General features: G+C 38.1%; 1 protein-coding gene across 1 annotated transcript in view; it reads right to left on the bottom strand.

Annotated features, from left to right (window-relative positions):
- Window positions 1-1,404: 1,404 nt before the first annotated feature.
- Window positions 1,405-19,161, bottom strand: part of RNF17 (ring finger protein 17) — a 56,670-nt gene continuing 38,913 nt past the window's right edge. Inside the window, exons 24-37 of the mRNA XM_075082737.1 lie at window positions 18,402-18,520; window positions 17,563-17,653; window positions 16,609-16,724; window positions 15,992-16,299; window positions 14,620-14,783; window positions 13,685-13,804; window positions 12,564-12,644; window positions 11,799-11,924; window positions 7,999-8,112; window positions 6,438-6,588; window positions 4,956-5,091; window positions 2,947-3,136; window positions 2,484-2,585; window positions 1,405-2,115 (exon numbers count right to left, since the gene is read on the bottom strand). Coding sequence (XP_074938838.1) covers window positions 2,487-2,585; window positions 2,947-3,136; window positions 4,956-5,091; window positions 6,438-6,588; window positions 7,999-8,112; window positions 11,799-11,924; window positions 12,564-12,644; window positions 13,685-13,804; window positions 14,620-14,783; window positions 15,992-16,299; window positions 16,609-16,724; window positions 17,563-17,653; window positions 18,402-18,520 — 1,815 coding nt within the window. The 3' untranslated portion in view covers window positions 1,405-2,115; window positions 2,484-2,486. The remainder of the gene's footprint in view (window positions 2,116-2,483; window positions 2,586-2,946; window positions 3,137-4,955; window positions 5,092-6,437; window positions 6,589-7,998; window positions 8,113-11,798; window positions 11,925-12,563; window positions 12,645-13,684; window positions 13,805-14,619; window positions 14,784-15,991; window positions 16,300-16,608; window positions 16,725-17,562; window positions 17,654-18,401; window positions 18,521-19,161) is intronic.

The raw sequence follows: 19,161 nt of genomic DNA, 5'->3' as shown, positions 1-19,161 counted from the left end.
CATGTGTGGTTTAAAGGGTGTGTTTTTTTAAATCAGCTGTCAGTGAAAATTCATCAAACAGCTATAGATTACCTTATTTTAGCCATCTAAGGGAAGATTCCTCCACCCAAGGTAAAAAGTTGTGCTGCTGGAACCCCTGGTGCGGTGAAGTACAGCTGGCAGCCAGATATGAGTCCAGGTATCAGTTCACTTATTGCTTGAGTTGAAGGAGTAAATGAATGCAGCATTCCTTTTCACTCAGCTATAGGCTATTCTTTTTCCTCCATAATATTATATTTTCTTAATCTCACAGTTAGGAAGCAACAGCATAAGCAGATCCTAAACTCTGTTCTGTAAACAGCTCCTCTATATTCTTAAGAGGCTAGGATGGATGAGACTGTGGGACAAGTGAATTCTCCAAACTGCTCAGAAATGTGGGAAATGGCAGAATTTCTGCCAGAAATGGCAGAAATCAACAAAGGTCATCTCATCCAATTCTTCCACCTAACAGGTATTTTTAAGCTGACTTGTCTCTTAAAATTCTGCAGTATCTCCAAGCAACGTGGTGCTGCTGCACTGTCTGCTCTAACTCTCTAGTGGGTGCTGAAAAATTTGTTTTGTTCTCTTGCACAGTAGAAGACACTCAGGTTCTTCCCCTTGTCCCCCTCCTGCCCCCCCCTTTCTCCTCTGAAAGCAAACTCTGTAGTTACTGTGCCCTCTTACTCAAGGGCTAAGTCAACTTGCAGTAGTGGAAACTATGCTCACTCACAACCACAGTTGCTTGGCTGGGTGGATAGACAGGCCCTGGCCTTTCTGGTAATCTTCAATAGCAGCTCCTCTGCAATCTGGGGCCAAGTCCCTTTCAGGATGGTTGATAAGAAACAAATTTGTTTATTTTCATTAAAAAAAACCCAGAACATTTTGAAGATAAGGACACAAGGGTTCTATAGGGTATTTGCATCAGCATACAGCACAGCCTGATTAATACCAGAATAGGTTCTAAAACTGTGAAAGAATCCTTCCACTGCTAATAAAACAGGTAAGGTACCCTAGCAACATGCCCAAGCAACACTACTGAGAGAGGTTTTGTACACCTGCTTTCACGTGATCTTGAGGGAGGAGACATGCATAAGGGTACGTGTGTGTGTGTGTGTGCGCGCACAAACAGAAACACAGGAGCTTCCCTCTGAACATTAAGAAACACTCTGTGAGGATGACGAAGCACTGGGACAGGTTGCCCTGAGTGGTTGTGGAGTCTTCATTGTGTATGTTCTTTCCTTGATAATCTAGACAAAGTTCTCCAGGCGGAGACTGAAAGGGGCTGAGCTTTAAACATAAAGGATATACTACAATAGCACAGTAGAGAGACATCTGAAGAAACCTTACGTACTACAGCAGTAAAGGAAAACAAAGCTTTCAGAGGCATGCTAAGCAAGCTCGTGTTTATTCCAACACTTTCAAATGAACACTGCAGCTCCAGGAGTAGGAAGGAGGTGCAAGGACACCCAAAACACACCCATCTCATCACGACTGAAAACACAGCAGCAATGCAAACATGTTCCAGAACGAAGATAGTAACACTTCCCCCACCCCCAACTGTTCGTTCCCGATCCCAGACTCTGGTACTAGAGAAGTCTGTCGCCAAATATGCCTGAAACATAAACAAGAGTTACATCACAGTAATAAAATTATCATCTTCCCTCCAACTCTTCTAACAAGATATTAGAACAAGTGCTCCCAGCATCAGCTTCTTATCTATTTCTCTACTACTATACGTTAATTCCATCTACTCTTACAAAAAGGATCTCACAGAATAACACCTACAGCTCCAAGGTCAAGAGACTGAGACGTGAATCTATCGATCTATCGTTTCATTATTTCAAGATACTAAGGTGTTGGGAACTTTACCTAGAAACATAGATTAGAAAAGTGCTTATTAAATGGGAGGGAAAAGGACCACTTAACATAGAATTGGCCATGAAACTGGAAAATCCAAGCCTTCAGCATTCTCTGTAGACAACACATACTACAAAGCTTTTCATTTAAAATATTCCATGTTTGACTAGATGTGTGGCTGTCCTTGGGTTATCATGGATCTGTCTGAGAACCACTGGCACAGGACGTTGAGATCAAATGCTGAAAAAGAAGAAAACCAATTAATTTTAATTGTTTGGGCAGAGCACACTGCCCTACATCTGCAAGTTACCTTCTTCAGTTACTAGCAGCAAAAGCTCTTTCTCTTCTATTGCTTTAGGGCTCTTTGTTTCAGTACCTGTTAGTTCTTAAAGCTATACTGCGGGCTTCAGTAACATGTACATAAAGGAATTCCATTTTTTTAACAGCATTTTATTTTATTAGAAGAGTGAAAGTGTGGACAGATGGGATTTTTTTTTTAAAAATAAACTCTAGTTGTCAACATTAGTGACAGTTGAAGACTTCTTAGAACTTCTGAAATCGTACCTTTGTACCGGTATGAATTTGTAGTTCATATTCACTGTACTCACATGTCACTCATCCAAATCTGCAAGTCCCATTTCTATGAGTTTCATGTGAACTAGATTTTGATCATCTTCATACAAAGAAATGGTGACCTCTGGTGAAAGAGCCTGAAAACCAGAAGTTGGCAGAGTTCTGACAGTTAATAGGTTTAAATCCCAAGCTAAACCAACTGTAGAAGTTATTTTACTGGCTATACTCAGTACCTAAACGGAACTGTGCATATACAAAGAATACTTCTGTTCTTAAGTAAAGGAAACTTCTTTTAAAACAATGAACGCTCAGAAATTTTTGTTCGCAGGATTAAGAGTGCCACATGATTTTTCTCCATCAGCATTCCTTTGTAGTAAAAGATTTACAATTTTAAATTATGAGGGTTCACACTAAAGCAAATACTCAGAAATTATACTCAGAGTGCTAGAAGGCAATTCAGGCTGAGGAAGAACTAGGAGGAAAAAAAGTGTTTCTCACAAGTATGGAAGCAGAGAGCTGTTTTCCTTCAACGCACTCCATCATAGCCCACAGCGCTTCCACACTCCATTCTGGGGAATAAGGAATTCTTTTCACGTTTTTGTCGTATAAAGCAGGTTTAAATCCAGCCAACAGAGCTCGTACTGCCTGAACAGGGTACTTCAGCAGATGATAAGGTATGTGACGCAATCTAAAAGAAAAAATGGAAGATGTTTGCTTGCAGCAATCCACCTGTCAAGCAAAACTGTCCATATGGTGTGGTAACTGGGATAAGAGTCCCTGCTCCACAGTAACATGCTAGTGTCACACTGAACAATTCGACAGGTAGGGCTGGCCCCTACAAAGCCCCTCAGCACAGTAAGTCAAGTGGCCCTGTCCCATACAGACCGCTCAGCCTGCCGGGCATGCTGCCTCCCCATTACAGTGCTTGGGGAGGAGTCTCAAGTGCCCAGTACGGATTTGAGCACAGGAGCGCACGTGCAAGTCATCACAGTGCAGGCTGCAATTCCAGTGGGTCTGGAAAATGACAGAGACCTTTGTGGTCCAAAGTGCCTCACACCTAGATGTGCTCTAGGCGCACTACTGGAAATTGGAACCTTAGTTCTATACTATCATCTCCCCATTCTTGATCTTTCTATCCCAGAAGCAAGGGAAGGGGGAAGCAGAGCAGGAAGTGCAACCCTGAAATAAAACACACTCTCTCCCATGACCCTAACAGTCCATGGAGCAGGAAATCTGTTCAAATCCCCATTTTGCCTCATCTTCAGAAGGATCTGTAGATTCCCCCATGGAGCTCAAGAGCAAGTCAATGTGATTAAGCAGTGGAAGTGCTTCAAGAGAGAAAATTCAGACAAGCATCAGAGACCCTAAAAGCCTGAGGTGTTTCAGACATGTAGCTGACATCTGTGTGTCAGCAGAGGAGCAGTTCCTAGAGCGGAACAGTGATCTTAACTTCCAATTCCCACACAAGCAGCATGGGGTGTGTCCCACTCAGATACTGCCTTTTCGTACTCCCCGGCTGCCTTCTATGCAGACTGGAGCAGTCACACAGGATCAGAGGGTTTGTTTGAACACCTGGAGGGCTCAGTCCCTATTTTGTGTAAGCTTCTTGGGTGCAAAAGCAGATTATAAATTTGAGCATACTTCACAGGTTAAGTAATCTGAAGATGATGGAGAAATCTGATATTATAATAATGGACTTCTCAGAACAACCTGAGTAAAAGAAGCAGGTGCACAGCCCCATACCCTGCAGACAGAAATTATTTAACCAGCCTACAAACTTTCTCTCCAACTAAAATCTAATGCTAAATTATTATAAATAATATACCTGTAGTTATATAAAAATAAATAATAACTATAGAATCACAGAATGACCTGAGTTGGAAGGGACCCACAAGGATCATCGAGTCCAACTCCTGTCCCTGCACAGGACAACCCCAAAATTCACACCATGTCTCTGAGGGCGTTGTCCAAGTGCTTCTTGAACAGCATCAGGCTCGGCGCCGTGGCTGCCTCCCTGGGGAGCCTGTTCCAGTGCTCCACCACCCTCTGGGTGAAGAATCTTTTCCTAATATCCAACCTAAACCTCCCCTGGCACATCCTCCTGCCATTCCCTCGGGTCCTGTCATTGGTCACCAGAGAGAAGAGATCAGCGCCTGCCCCTCCTCCTCCCCTTGTGAGGAAGCTGTAGACTGTGATGAGGTCTGCCCTCAGCCTCCTCTTCTCCAGGCTGAGCAAACCAAGTGACTTTAGCTGCGCCTCGTACAGTTTCTCCTCTAAACCCTTCACGAACTTCATGGCCCTTCTCTGGACACTCTCTAGAAGCTTTATATCCTTAATGTACTGTGGTGCCCAAAACTGCACACAGCACTCGAGGTGAAGCTGCACCAGGGCAGAGTAGAGTGGTAAAAATACATACACTTAATTTTGAAGTACATACTTTATAATATAAGCCTATTCATACATACACACATACACATCTTACATGCATTTTTTTCTTATGTATTTACCTGCTTGTTGGTACAACTGAAAAACTACCATAGTCAACAAACTGAACCAGGATCTTAACAGGGTCATATTCTTCAATGGAGAGGAGCTTTGCTCTATACCATAAACCATCCTGGTATTCTACAAGGCAAGGCATTTCTGTAAAAAGAAAAAAACACCACAAAACACCACAAAATACACTCACAGCGCAGTACAAACTAACTGAACTTGAAAATTCATTTTACTTTGTGACAGAGATTAAGATTTTTTTCTTCTCTAATCCATGCTATTTTGTTCTATGCATCCCCCAATTCCCTCTGAACGCCACAACCATTAGTCCGCTATTTAAGTCAAGTTTCTCTACCTCACTTGGCAATGATGAGAGTTAACAGAAAATTGCTTTGAAAAGCTAGTGATCCAAACTGCTTAACGTTTAAACTTTTCAACTTCGGCTCATTTGCACATTTCAGTTAGTAAACAGATCGATCTGTAAGAGAACAGACAATAGCCTGGAGGACACAAGGCAGATGCTGCCTGGAATCTCAACCAGAATTTTACTAGTTGGTAGAACCAAGTACTAGCAGTAACTGGTTTTTTTCACAAAGTTCTAGACCCATATACTTCATTATTTTAGGCCTAACAGCTGTGGACAAGAGAATTAAAGCCTGTTTTTTTTTTCTAAATGGAGAAATTCAGAATTGAAGTGATGCTCTTTAGGGTTCACACAATTTCTAACTCTTGGTAACATGATTTTATGTACATAACTTGTGCCTTTTAAATATTTAATAACAAGATTTTCACAGTTACAGCTTCAGTGACAGGCAACTTAAGGGAAAAGTTTTGGTTTTGCCATATACAATCTAAACTCAGTAAAACAACTTTAATAGGCATCAGAACACAGTTCTTTCCATCATTTTCCAGTGGAGCAGAATGGCACCGAAGTCTCAATTTCATGAAAAGTAAAAAACATATGGTTATAAAAGCGAAGAATCATTTAGGTTGGAAAAGACCTTTAAGATCATCAAGTCCAATCATAAACCTAACACTGCCAAATCCACCACTAAATCACATCCCAAAGCACGTCTTTTAAATACCTCCAGGGATGGGGACTCAACCACTTCCCTGGGGAGCCTCTTCCAATGCTTGGCAACCCTTTCTGTGATGAAATTTTTTCTACTATCCAATCTAAACCTCCCCTGGCACAACATGAGGCCATATCCTCTCGTTCTATTGCTTGTTTCTTGGGAGAAGAGATTGACCCCCACCTCGCTACAACCTCTTTTAAGGTAGTTGTAGAGAGTGATTAAGGTCTCCCCTCAGCCTCCTTTTTTTCCACACTCCTGATTCTAGTTTATCATATTATTATAGCGTAGTGTTACTCCTTACTCTCCAGAAGTTTTATTTAAAGATACACAGAAATATAATTATTCTTATTCTTCAGAAATAATTTCAGGCTGCTTGTGCATTCACATAAAACAACAGGGAAAATAAGCACACTAGTATACCTGTTCGGAAGTGTGTTAGAAGAGGAAGACACTCCACACTTTTATTGCACCATTTCAGGGCTTCGTCAAGACTCTCCGAGTCACAGTTGGCATCTCCTTCTGTGGTAGGCTGCTTCATAAGGTTCTTAGATGGATCAAGACAAATATATACCTACTCAAAGAAAAGGCTCTCATATTACAATTTTGCAGACAACTTAGAACCTTCAAATTCCATCAGTGATCAAGGATTATTAAAGTATTCCTTGTTCCCATCTTTGAAAGGTTCAGCACATCCTTGCTCCCCTTCCTCTCCCCTATTTATGAATAGTTTTGTATTTACACAAAATGTTTTCCAAAAGCAGAAGAGATTAATGATTTATGAACACCACATTTCAATGTTAAAAAGCAAGAATGAAAGGAATGCACGTACCAGAGAATATACCCGTATAAGATTTCACAGCCGTGTCTTATTATGATTCTTCCCTCCTGCTACTTGGTAAATAATCTCACTTCATAATATCAAACCAAAGATTAATTTTAAAGTAAATTAGAGAACTTTTGAAATGGTGTTTTGTTTGCTATGCAAAGACATTCCATTCACCTAATTTATAACTGGATCATCAGTATAATGTTGTAGGTCAAGGAAATGGAAGTTTAAACAACACGGACAGATGAATTAAAATCTACACAACAGCTTCTAACTGAAATGCCTTTTTTTTTAAATGGTGCCATTTCAGAACATTACAATATTTTTACTGATAGTCCAAACAAATTAACGAGTAGGTTACTATTTTTTCTAAACTCAGCATTCCTTTATTTTTTTTTTGGGAGATGTGTATCCTCAAGTGAATTAGTGGGGTGAATTTATATTAGACCATGATGCTGAATTTAAAACAATCAGTTCAGTACTGTAACACCTGTTATTTGGTTTACAAATTTACCAAAACAATGAACACAAGTACTTCAGTATAGATCAATCCACTTAGAAGATATTAGATTTTGTAACATGATCAGCTTCTCACTGCTTCCTGTTCTCCTATTTCATCATTCAACGTTCAAAGTCCACATAGGAATCTTTTATTTGATCACTGAACATTACATTCCACCTTTTGCCTGGGAGACTACCAGCAGGAAGCTGTGTGGGTTACACAAAAACCGATGATCAATCATTGACCAAAGGCACTAAAATACAACTGCAACAGCCAGAAGATGTTCACATTGCTGTACAACATTTCAGTAATTTAGTATTTTGTAGAATAAAGAGACAGATCATTGTTCTGTCAAGTTAAAATCCAATGACCTATTTTCTTATTACACACAGTACTGTAATTCTTAGAAGTTATTTTTTTAGGGAAATGGTCAGTATTTATTTCTCTGGCCCCACCCATGAGGGTATTTCAAGTAAGAGATCAGATAGTTGTACTGCACAACCCTCTGTATCAGTAACTCAGTAGCATTTTGCAACCTTACTAATACTTTTTTATATTATCTAAAATTGTTAGCCGTGATTTCCTTCTCCCAAGCATGATGGGACTGCAACATTTTCTGTCTGCAACATATATCAGCTGTTTACAAAACGTACCTCCTTAGGGGACACTAAATGGGTAACTCTGACAGGAAAGGTATCTCCTGGAGTAGGTAGCGGTGGCAGCATGTATGAAGGCAGAACAGGAAACATATCTCCTTCGAGTAGCTCCTAGACCAAGACAGACTTTAAGTTAAGCATCATCCTTAGAAACAAAATACAAATTAGCTTTGGTATGATTTCTGGTTCAAAGGAGTTATCTAATAATGTAAACACTGTGTCCTTGACGAAAAAAATATTAATCAATATTAATCAATTATATTCCCATTTATATTCCCATTTATATTCCCATTTATATTCCCATTTATATTCCCATTATATTCCCATTTATATTCCCATTATATTCCCATTATATTCCCATTATATTCCCATTATATTCCCATACATATGAGGTTTTTAAAAACACAAATAATGTATCTTTGAAATGGTCCTAAATACTGACTTGCTAACTTGATGGCCATTAATTAAAAAATGCATTAAATGTGGAATTCCCTTTAAAGAGAGAAAGTATTTAGAAAGAAAAACTAAAATAATAGCTATTAATTGGCACAGATTAACCTGAATGCCACGCCTAATGTAACTGCATTTTGCCAGAGCAAGTTATCCCTTAAGAGAAGGGCAAAGGATAATCTAACTCCTTAGCCACCAGAATTACCACTCCTTCAAAAAGATACAGATTTTGCAAAGTCCGGATACATATTGTCTCAGTACCACAACCTGTCCAGTGTGTCTTCTTCTAGAACCACATATTTTACAGTTTGAGTTTTGCAGGCCATTAGCTCATTTGGTTCATGACAAAATAAAGCTTGGTGCATTCAATTATGCCTTTATAAGGATGTATAGCACATAGCTCAGCTGGATCACAGGTCATGAATACAGCTCCTATTTTCTCTTGTACTTTAGTACGATATATAACAAAAAGTACAGCTTCTTTAAAATATATTTTATTTTTACACATTTACTTGATGAACAGTTTTCATTATGCCCAGAACAAAAAGAAAAGTGGAAGCAACCAGATATATGTAACTGCAAAATAAATAAAACAATAAATTCTGACCCTTTCTTCCCCCTGCATGATCTGACATAGGATACAGTACAAAAAAAACATTAAGCTGCTCAGACTTAACTAGGAAAAAACAGCTTTTCCACTGACAGTGTGTACTCCTAACATGAAAAAAAAAATCTATCTTGATAAATACTAGTAAAGACAGGATGTCTAACTACATCACAGGTACAAACTAAATGCCAGATTTTTACAAAACAATCAGGAACATTGTGACAGGCCACCTGACTACACCTGGCTCTAAAGATTCAACTTACATTCCAGCTCATTCCCAACTAAGCACTGCATGTAGCTCAGCTGGGTACCTTATTCAGCTGTTGTGTGTGTCTTTGAAAGAAAAACTGCATTTGCACTTTTGTAATAATGTTAACAGTCTTTCCTTATTGTCAGTAGATTGGCTACTGCTAGATCTACCACACTTACGCACAGACAGTCCAGTTGTAAATACTGACACTAAAGATATGTTCTACCAAGACATCTTTAGGAGTCACCTATTTCAGACAGTTGTCCCCCATCCTTTCTGCCTTTGTGTCTATTCTTTGAAAATCTAAAAATGGCTTACATTCCTTACTACACCTGTAAAGCCATAGCAGAAGCTATATATTTTTAATATATAATTTACACATCACATAATACTGTACACATAATAAGGCAAAACAAGAGTGCTTTTCAGCATGATGAATTTAATCCACGCTAAGTAAATAGTAGGCAGTGCAGTGTATGTTGTATTACTACTCTACCAGATGCAAAGCTTTGTTTGTAACAGCCTACATGAGGCCACCCAGTAATGTGAGGCATTAAAGACATCTGTAGGATGATGAAGACCAAAATGATAGTCTGGCAAGTCTCAGATTCTGTGTTTCTGCCTGAAACAAAGTATCTTAGACTTTCCTCTCATACTGACAAAAGGAAAGCAGAAAGGGCTTTCTATCTAGGTGTTTGCAGAATGCGTGCCACTAGTCTTGTCGCAGACATCAGTGACAGGTCTTCTTGGTGTCAGAGATGGTGGGACTTACGACCCACACAGCTGGCCTTCAACCCACATGGCAGGCCTTCAACATACGTCCAGTCATTTGACACCCCTACCCTTCATCCAGGCTTGTCCTCATAAATTCCTAACAACCGCTTAGGGTATCTGGTCATACAGATCACTGGTTTTAGACGATATTAACTGCCTATTTAGAAGTGGAGAACAGGGACAGGAGGAGTAAGCCTTCCTGCAATCTGTAGTCCCAAACCACATAGCAATCTCAGTGCTAGAAATTGTAATAATACATGCAGCACTGTAACACCAACTCCAGTATCTGCTCTCATCTATCATGGAAGTCTGTGCAGAATCAGAGGAGGAGGAATTCCAAAAGAACAGCGTTGGCACTTCCAGGGGTAGATGAAGATGGAACAGCCTAGCCAAGTGTTCCTCAGATTATAAACTAAAAAATTTGAAGGCTTCAAGTACTCCACTGTAAAGGGGCTGATATGCAATGCAGTTAAATACGAAAACAGTCTGTATAAGGAATTTTGAACTGATTTTGGTTCAAGATGGTTGGAAATGGTTTGTAGTCAACTGCTGTAGAAAAAGTAATACTGTAAATTTTTGTTAGTTAAGCCTGACCTCAGAATGAAGAGGTTAAAAGCTTGTCTGTCAAATGAAGCAAGGTCATAGTCCCTCATACCCGAATATATGAGCACAAGGCAGCAGCTGGCTACTTGGTTCTGACTCAACAGTGGTAAAGAAACCAACAAAAACAAACAACCTCCATCTCCCAGAAAAACAAAAAAATACCACAGTATAATAGTGTTGTATATATAGGTAAGTATGTAAGTGCATTTATGTGCATATGCACAAGACACATATATATGTACACATACACCTATAATGAGATTCACTGCTATAAGCTCACCATGCCTAGGGTTCTGGTGTACTCTCCTACTGCCTACTAGGGAATTTTCTGGCTGATGACTAAGCTAGGATTGTCATATAGTAAAACAGTCCAGCTCCTAAACTCACCTGTGCAGCAAAACAGAACCACCATCTTGAAGGCAATAATATACCCTGCATCAAGACACAGGTGTAGTGGGCTCTGCATAAGCAGTTTATTAGCACTATTAACGGAATTAAAACACTCACAGAAACAGAATACAGTCCTGATCAGATTACTTCCCTGAAAACACAGATTTGAATTACTTAACTAAGTTTTTTTGTGTTAAGACAATGAAGTTTGGTGAAAATCTCAATCCTCCTCTAAAGAAATACCAGATAAATATCCCAGACACTTGGAATGAAGAACCTAGGTCACTCCCTTAGAAATCGCTAGGCTTATATTGAAATACTTGATTAAATTTACTTTTGAGTATCTCCATTCTTGGATTATTTTGATGTTTAACTCATCCCTTCAAGTGATAAAAATATTACCCTATTCCTATCCTTTTAAGTTTCAGAGAAACACAAAAACTAATTGGACTTCAAACAGAAATGTAAAAATGTCTTTTCACTATGGAGTCCAAAAGCAAACTCTTGACAATTCACTATTCCATACAATCTTATCAACACATCTTATCTACACTTGTTATGCTACAGAGCTGTGTACTTAGTCTTACTGCTGTTTACATCACATAACTGTACAGAAATGTAAAAAGAAGTAACAAATCATCAAAGGTCACAACAGGCAACTCAGTAATCTTTTTAATGTCAGAATAACAATGCAAAACACACACACACACAAAAATATCTCACCAGCTCTGGTATGTCCTGACAATCTTCAGCAACACAGTACTTCTGGTATGCCATGAAGGAAGTAAGCGACATTCCACCAAAATACAGGTTGATGGACACTTTGCCCCATGGGTTACCTGGCAATTCCTACTTACACAAGAGAAAACAAGATTGTAACAGTAATAGCGTCAGTGAGGTTTCAGAAATAGTGACGAAGAAGTTCAAAACTATCATTCCTGTATGAACCATACTCATTCATCAAAGATACAAAACCCATAAGGACGGATATTAACATCGGTTATGACACAAATGGGAATACATCTCTGGAATGGCAGCACCAACTACTCAGTCTAACCCTGAAACATTATCCCATGTTTACTCGCTCAACAATAAATACTTCTCTTTCACTATTTATCATTAGAAATTAAACTATCTGAAATTGCAGACAATACAGATTATGTGTTTCTGTACAATGCCAAATTTTAATCACTTAAAATTGAGTTTAGAAGAATTTATGCTGTTGGTAGCTAGGTTGCTTGTCAGAATGACAACACAGGATACAAACAGGACTAAAAAATATTAACACCTCTAAAAGACACATTTAAGGCCTGAAAACTATAATAAAGGTAAAGTCATAGGAGAAATAACCTTAGCTTTGGATTTTGTTTTGCCTAAGAAATACATTTACTGCTGTACTCCTTCACCTATTATTCTTAATGCAAGTTAAAAGAAAAAAAGACAACAAAATGTATGCCTCGTTCCACATCTATGAATAAATGAAGCTACCTGAACATGTATTTCAACCTCTTCATTTGTAAGTAGTTCTTGAAGGCAGTCTACTGCATCCTGCTGCCAAATATTTCCAATCTATTTGGTGAAAACCAAGAAATCCCCACATATTAAGATGCTGGCAAGTAATACTCTCACTATTCTTAACACAGTAAGATGAAAATACGTGCCTATCATTGAAAAATGTATTTGAAAACACATCAATACTTTGATTTGTCTACAACAGTTTAAACATTGTCTATTTGGTACACTAAAATTCACTGTGTGACAAAGCGAACCAGCAATTTTCAGATCTTGAAGTGGCTTAGAAAGAGATCCTGCTTGCCAAGTCTAACCTTTACTGTATACATAATAGTATCTGTGACCACAGTTACCCGAAGCATAACCCAATGATACAGAATTGCACTGGAAGATAACTTAACAAACAGAAAACACAGGATACTTTAAATACTACTTTTATTCCCTGCAATATCTGTTTGCCTCCCAACCCAACCTGTCTTTCTGAATCTATCAGTTGAACTTCTTCCAGCAATTAAAAACGTTTTCTTTAAAAATAAGTTTAAAACTAAGCAAGTTGTTTCAATAATTCACATTTACTAAATGCACCATTCAAATTTTAAATAAGATGTGATGATACGTGAAGATGTTATTTACATATCAATTATTAACAAAAACCCCCAAAACAATTAATTCGTATTAGTTTAGCATAACAGATTGTTTTCTACGCAGCTAAGTTCAGAATGATAGAAACACTTTTGGAGGACTTTAAGATTTACATTTGTCTGACCATTTTGCATTAAGAAATCCAGGCCTTACTTCTTGTTGCTGCTATTGCAAAACAGACTACCTCTTCAGAGTATCATCCTGCCAATTACTGCAGTGTCCCGTCTCACAAAGATTTAATTCCAACGACAGGTGCTTTTGAAGTGTGGTCACTTCATAAAGCAATCTGGCATTTCCTGATAAAAGGCTGCCTTGCTGAAATGATCCTCATCAGCTACTCTCTGAATTCTCACAGGCAAGAAAAAATACCAGTAACTAGTCTCAATCTTTGTATGACCAAACAGGGTATTGATTTGTTAACTACCTACTAAAACTTCAAATTTACCACTACTTACTGGTACTGCCTTGTAGAGCTGACATGGTATGCAAAATGGAGGAATACCAGTATATAATGTAGTTGGATACAGATGACACTGAGGAATCCTCTCTATGCAACCATGGTCTACATACTGTACCTATATGAAAAGAAAAGTTTTCCTGAAATAATTCCTGGTTTTAAAGTCAAGTTTAATAAGAAAAATAATTTTTTTTACAGCATTTGCTTTTCTGGAGGAAAAAAATAATGGTTTGCTGATAAGTAGGTGATGTGACAAAGTGGAAATGAAGAAAAGGATTAAAAAACTGGTATAGCAGATCAGAAGTTCAGTTTCTGAACTTGTCTTCCAAGAGATCCTACCTTTTGTGTAATAACCCACAGCAGTTTAAAATTGAAAGAAATAAAAAAATTTGTGAACCAGGGTAGTGTCAGACTTGCAAATCTACATTCAAAAAGCATGAGCAGACTCAAAGAGTTTAGGTAAGATTAACTGCTAATTAGAAAAAAATAGCTCTATACCTGTGCAGCAGAAAGAATTCAAACCAAACAGACAGCCACTGCTTTTTGGGTGGGGACAGGGTAGGGGGAAGCTAAACCTAAGTATTTTCAAAGCACTCCATATATGGTAACAACAAAAGAAAAAAAAACCTAAAAGGGATTACTTAACAGGTGATCAAGGGTAGCTTTTTACTTAAGAACATTTATCATCACCAGCAAAACTATGGGTGAAATTGTGGCAACTGAAATAGGCGGATAGAATTAATCTTTAAAGCAAATGGAAAAATCAGGACAGTTATCACATTTTTAAGCAGAAGGAGCACCTGGATAGTCAGGTCAGTGGAACAAAAAACCGGTGTGATTGTAAGTTTATTTTAGAGGACTAGATTATTCTGCCCCCCTTTTGTTTTTTACATACATGTTCACACACACACACACACACACACGACAACTTACCTGGAGAGTACTACCACCGAGTTCTACAACTTTACCTCGATACCACATGGTATCTGATCCTCTTACAATACAAGCTTCTCCCTTTTTCCAGCAGTAAGGTTCCAGAAGACCAAGGCATTTGAAGTTACTTTGTATTTCAGTCATCAATTTGTTTAGTTCAATTTCTGGTGGAGGAGGGGAAGGAGGAATAAAATAAATAATTTCAAAATCATCTATAACATATTAGTGCAAATTATTTCAGTCACTAAAACCCAGCAGATTCAGCTGAAGACATTTATAAACACAAAATGTGTGCTACTTCAAAAAATATTTTTCAACACTGATACATTATGTATATTTGATATCTAGTATATGCAAACAAGTTACTACTTAAAACAAAAAGTAAACTGCATTTCCAATTATGAAACCATTAGTAATTCTGGGTCTAATTTCAGAGAAGAAGGGCCTATAAATTTTGCAGTTGACAGCACTAATACAAGAACCTCTCCATGAAAAAGACAACAGTCCCAGTGACAGTGGTAGAATACCATGAAAAACACAAAACAGGTGTCCAGAAGACCCTTTTTTGCTATGGGTGGAATCTACTGCAAGAAGAATAAGGTCTTGGGCAAGTGGGGTTACTGTACTTTGAATTTTAAAATTTTATGATACAATCTAAAGTTAAATGTACTTTTTAGAGTAAAAAAAATTCAATGTTCTCATATGGAAACATTTCTCTAAAGCACAATATATTGTCATGGTACTGAAGACTGACACTGCATCTGTCAGATGAAAATGTACCTCTTTCAAACACTACTAACAGAAAACATTAAGAGGTACAGAATCTATCACAGTAGGAAGAGCCCAAGGAAACTGGGTACTGAGCTCACACTGAAGGAAAAAGTCCTGTAATATTTGAGAACCAGCCTAACTTCTGAGAATCTTTAGGACTGAATCTTCATTATTAGTAGTAAAATGTGTCACATCTCAACATTATAAAATAAAGCACTTGCTGCTTTACCAGATACTGACTAGAGAATATAGACTTGAAAACTGCCCGTCCGAGCGCCTGGGGTGTCTCTGTTTCTTGGGGGGGTAGAAGGCCAGGAGACGATTCTGTGGGGCATACAAGCAGGGGCTCGCCTGCCTGCGATCTGGGCTTCCTCTGCCAAGAAGCTGTGGCACCTCTCCCCATGCTGCAGAGCAAGGGGTGCACAAGCACGCGCCCCTCGGCCCTCATACCAAAGGCCCCTTCACCTCCCAACAACAGGAATCTTCCAGAATTGTGTTCTGATACAGAACATATATGCTAGAACACGTATCTGGTACATCTGGATATACCAAAGCTATCACATTCATGCACATTAACCTATGTTCTTCTATGTAATCTTACCGAATGATTTTGGTATTATATAAATAGTTCCATCACGTCCAACGCAACTTACTACAGCTTGAAAAATTTTCGCTTCAGGTATGATGGGGGATTTATATATTTCATCTGTTCCTGAATGAAGCAGTGCCTTATATGTTTTGCATGGTTTTTGTTCACTCTCTGAAACAGGGATGTTTTCCTCTGGAGCAGTGTTGTTTTTTCTGCATACAGCTTCTGAATTACAATCATCCAGTTGTGAGCACTCTTGCTCTAAATGTACTTTAAGGTGTTCCTTGGAGGCTGAGTAAGCCACACCAGCTTCATCAGTTCTAGCAGATTCAATCAAATCATATCAACATGTTAACTGATAAAGAACTTGGAAAGTGCAAAAGAATAAGATGATAGAAGTAAAAAACCAAACACACAAAGATGGTAAATGTTTGTTAAGATACTGTCAATCACCTCACCTCCCAACTCAGAGAACTGACACGTGCAGTGGATACAATTAGTAATGTTAAATAAGTTCACTGAAGATGGAGTTCTGTTGCTACATGTTGTAGAGGACAATCCAAGTTTTTGTTTTACTTATTAGCTTATAATGAGAGTCTGAAAGAATATAACAATAGAAGTATCCAAACCTTCTGTTTCTAAAAGCCAAACCCTTTTTAATAAGGTGTTCTGAAATATCAATCAATTGTCCTGTTTCGTCTTTGCAAAGAACTTTCACAGGCAATGCACAAGCCACATCACTTTCCTGGAAAAAAATGAGAGAGCTGGACAACACATTACAATTTGCATTTCCTCTAAACTACAGGCACATTTTTCATTTTATTGGTACTGACTGCAAATCAGATGTTGTTGAATAACTGATGCCCACATCAGAACACACAAAATTTATTTAATCCATGTCACAGTTCCCATCATATTACCAACTGTTCTAGACATGACATTAAAAAAAAAAGTAAAAATAAAACCTCGCTTCTTCCCTTAGCTGTTTAATTAGAATGAACTGCCAAATACTTGTTTTCTTCTAGCAGGGGCTTTAAACCCACTCATAAATAACCATTCATTAATGCTTTTTTCCCCAGAGACACTGTAAAACCTCATGGCAGCTACTAACAGACACTGAACAAATTAAACCCTCATAATAATTCAGGTTTTTTTATCAGTGGAAAAATCAATTACTAATGGTGTTCATACAGTGTCAGACTTGTTCTTTCAGTTTCGGAGGCCTGAAAATTAAGAGTAGCTGCTAAATTATTCTCATAAAAAAACATGAGCATTTTGCTCATCTGTCCATAAAAGCTGTCAGCATCCAGTGATCCCAAAGATGTAAATATTATTCTTCAGTAACTAAATATATCTAAGACTCTGTTCTTTCCACACTGGGTAGCCAAACTGCTCTAATGCTCCAGTGAATAACGGAAATAAAGCAGAAAAAGGGAAAAGCATCTTTCTTCCCTACAGCAAACAGCAATCTGAGCAAGTTCTAATCAGGACTTTTTTGAAGAGTGAAAACATTCAGGAAAAAATAAAATTTAAGAGGCAACCTGACAGAAATTTTACATATACTGCTGGTTTTGATTACAAACCTGTATGATTATTGTTACTTGTGCCCCATTTAGGTAATAGCATAAATATTCACACACTGTTGCTGTCCACTGCTTGCTTCCACCTGTTGGTCTAACACAGAACAAATTAAAATCTCCTTTAGTACATGAGAAGCTGGCATCTCCTGAGCTTAACCACAAACCCTTCCCTTTACTAAATTCTGATTTTTTTTTCAAACTGCCTGTACTGTCAGGGAAAAATTACAATCTCCATTACAGTCAAGAGTAAAAAGAAATGGTTCTGGATCTATGGCAGGAAGAATTAAAAAATGTAACCCCAAAACTTCAAAATGGAGGAGGATCATGACACCTGCCTTAATAGAACAAAGGAAAATCCATACTTCATCTGCAAACTGGGATTTTCATATTCATTCAGGGAATAGGTATTACAAACAACTATTTTTTCTTCACAGTATAGACAGCATACAAACAAATGCAGAGTTTTCTCTCTTTTCTAAAGTCTAGAAGAGAGAGACTTCTGCACATTTTCATGAGATCTAATTAATCTCAAATTCTAAGCCAAGGAAAAGAAGCATTCAGTGAAATAAGAAAACACTCTATCATCTGTCCAGTATTTTAAAATTAATCATACAAATATTTTTTCTTTCTCTAGCACGGTTTCTGCTTTACTTGTATGTAGCACAACCCTTAGGAAAAAACCCATTTATAAAACAAATAACAGCTGTCGTTCCATTTCTTCTTTATTCAAAAAACAAACCACATCCAGATCTTAGATAATCAGTGCTACCACAGGAAAAAATTATTAAGTTATGTCATTATTAGGTTTCTAATACTGCTGTTGAGTATAAAGGAAAGGCTACCTTATATCTGCCAAGGAACATTCTACTGCTAATGTCTTAATTATCTTCATATTTTCCTCAAGCTTTCTTAGACAGCCGATATCCACTGTTTTTTCAGCTCCAGAATCATAAAGTGTTACCTGTTACAGACAAGAAACACAATGAAAGAGGAAAAATACCTCTCTTAATGTTATCTGTAACAAAGGATAATTCAAAGCATGCCTAAATAGGTAAACATAATTCAAACAAATGTTACCAGTATGGCCTTTGCACTGAGTGACTACCACAGCATACTGAGAGGACAAAACACACAACTGTGCTCAAAGGGGGCTAAACAACTTTACAGAGGTTGCTATTTGAATATTTCTTTTTCCCCTGCTTCAGTTACATTGGTGCATTTAACGCTGAAATGGCTCCCCTCCACCCTTGCTTTTTATTCTGATGTGGTTAAATAGCTGTTTGAGGGCTCTTAGCCTTAGAAAGCAAATGATGCAAACTAGAAGTCCAGGAAGTGCCACTTCTGCTCCCTACTAACTCACGTGCATAATCTGATAATGGTGGAGAGAACCAAGAGTAATCCAATTCTGGATTATCTGTAGGATTAAAAAGCCACTCTCACTTTTGAGGTAAGTAGTTATGCATTCATGAAATGCCTCTTCTGATGCTCCTTACTCTTTTCAAATGAGTGCAACAAAATGCATGTTTAAAGCAGCACTGTGTGAGAAGTTACTGTGGCAAATGTTACACCTACATGGCATTGTGCATCACCATCAGTTTATGG

This window comes from Phalacrocorax aristotelis, chromosome 1 (genome assembly GCF_949628215.1).
Source record: "Phalacrocorax aristotelis chromosome 1, bGulAri2.1, whole genome shotgun sequence".
Taxonomy (NCBI): domain Eukaryota; kingdom Metazoa; phylum Chordata; class Aves; order Suliformes; family Phalacrocoracidae; genus Phalacrocorax; species Phalacrocorax aristotelis.
The sequence above is the reverse complement of the archived record's forward strand: the minus strand, read 5'-3'. Positions and strand labels throughout refer to the sequence as shown.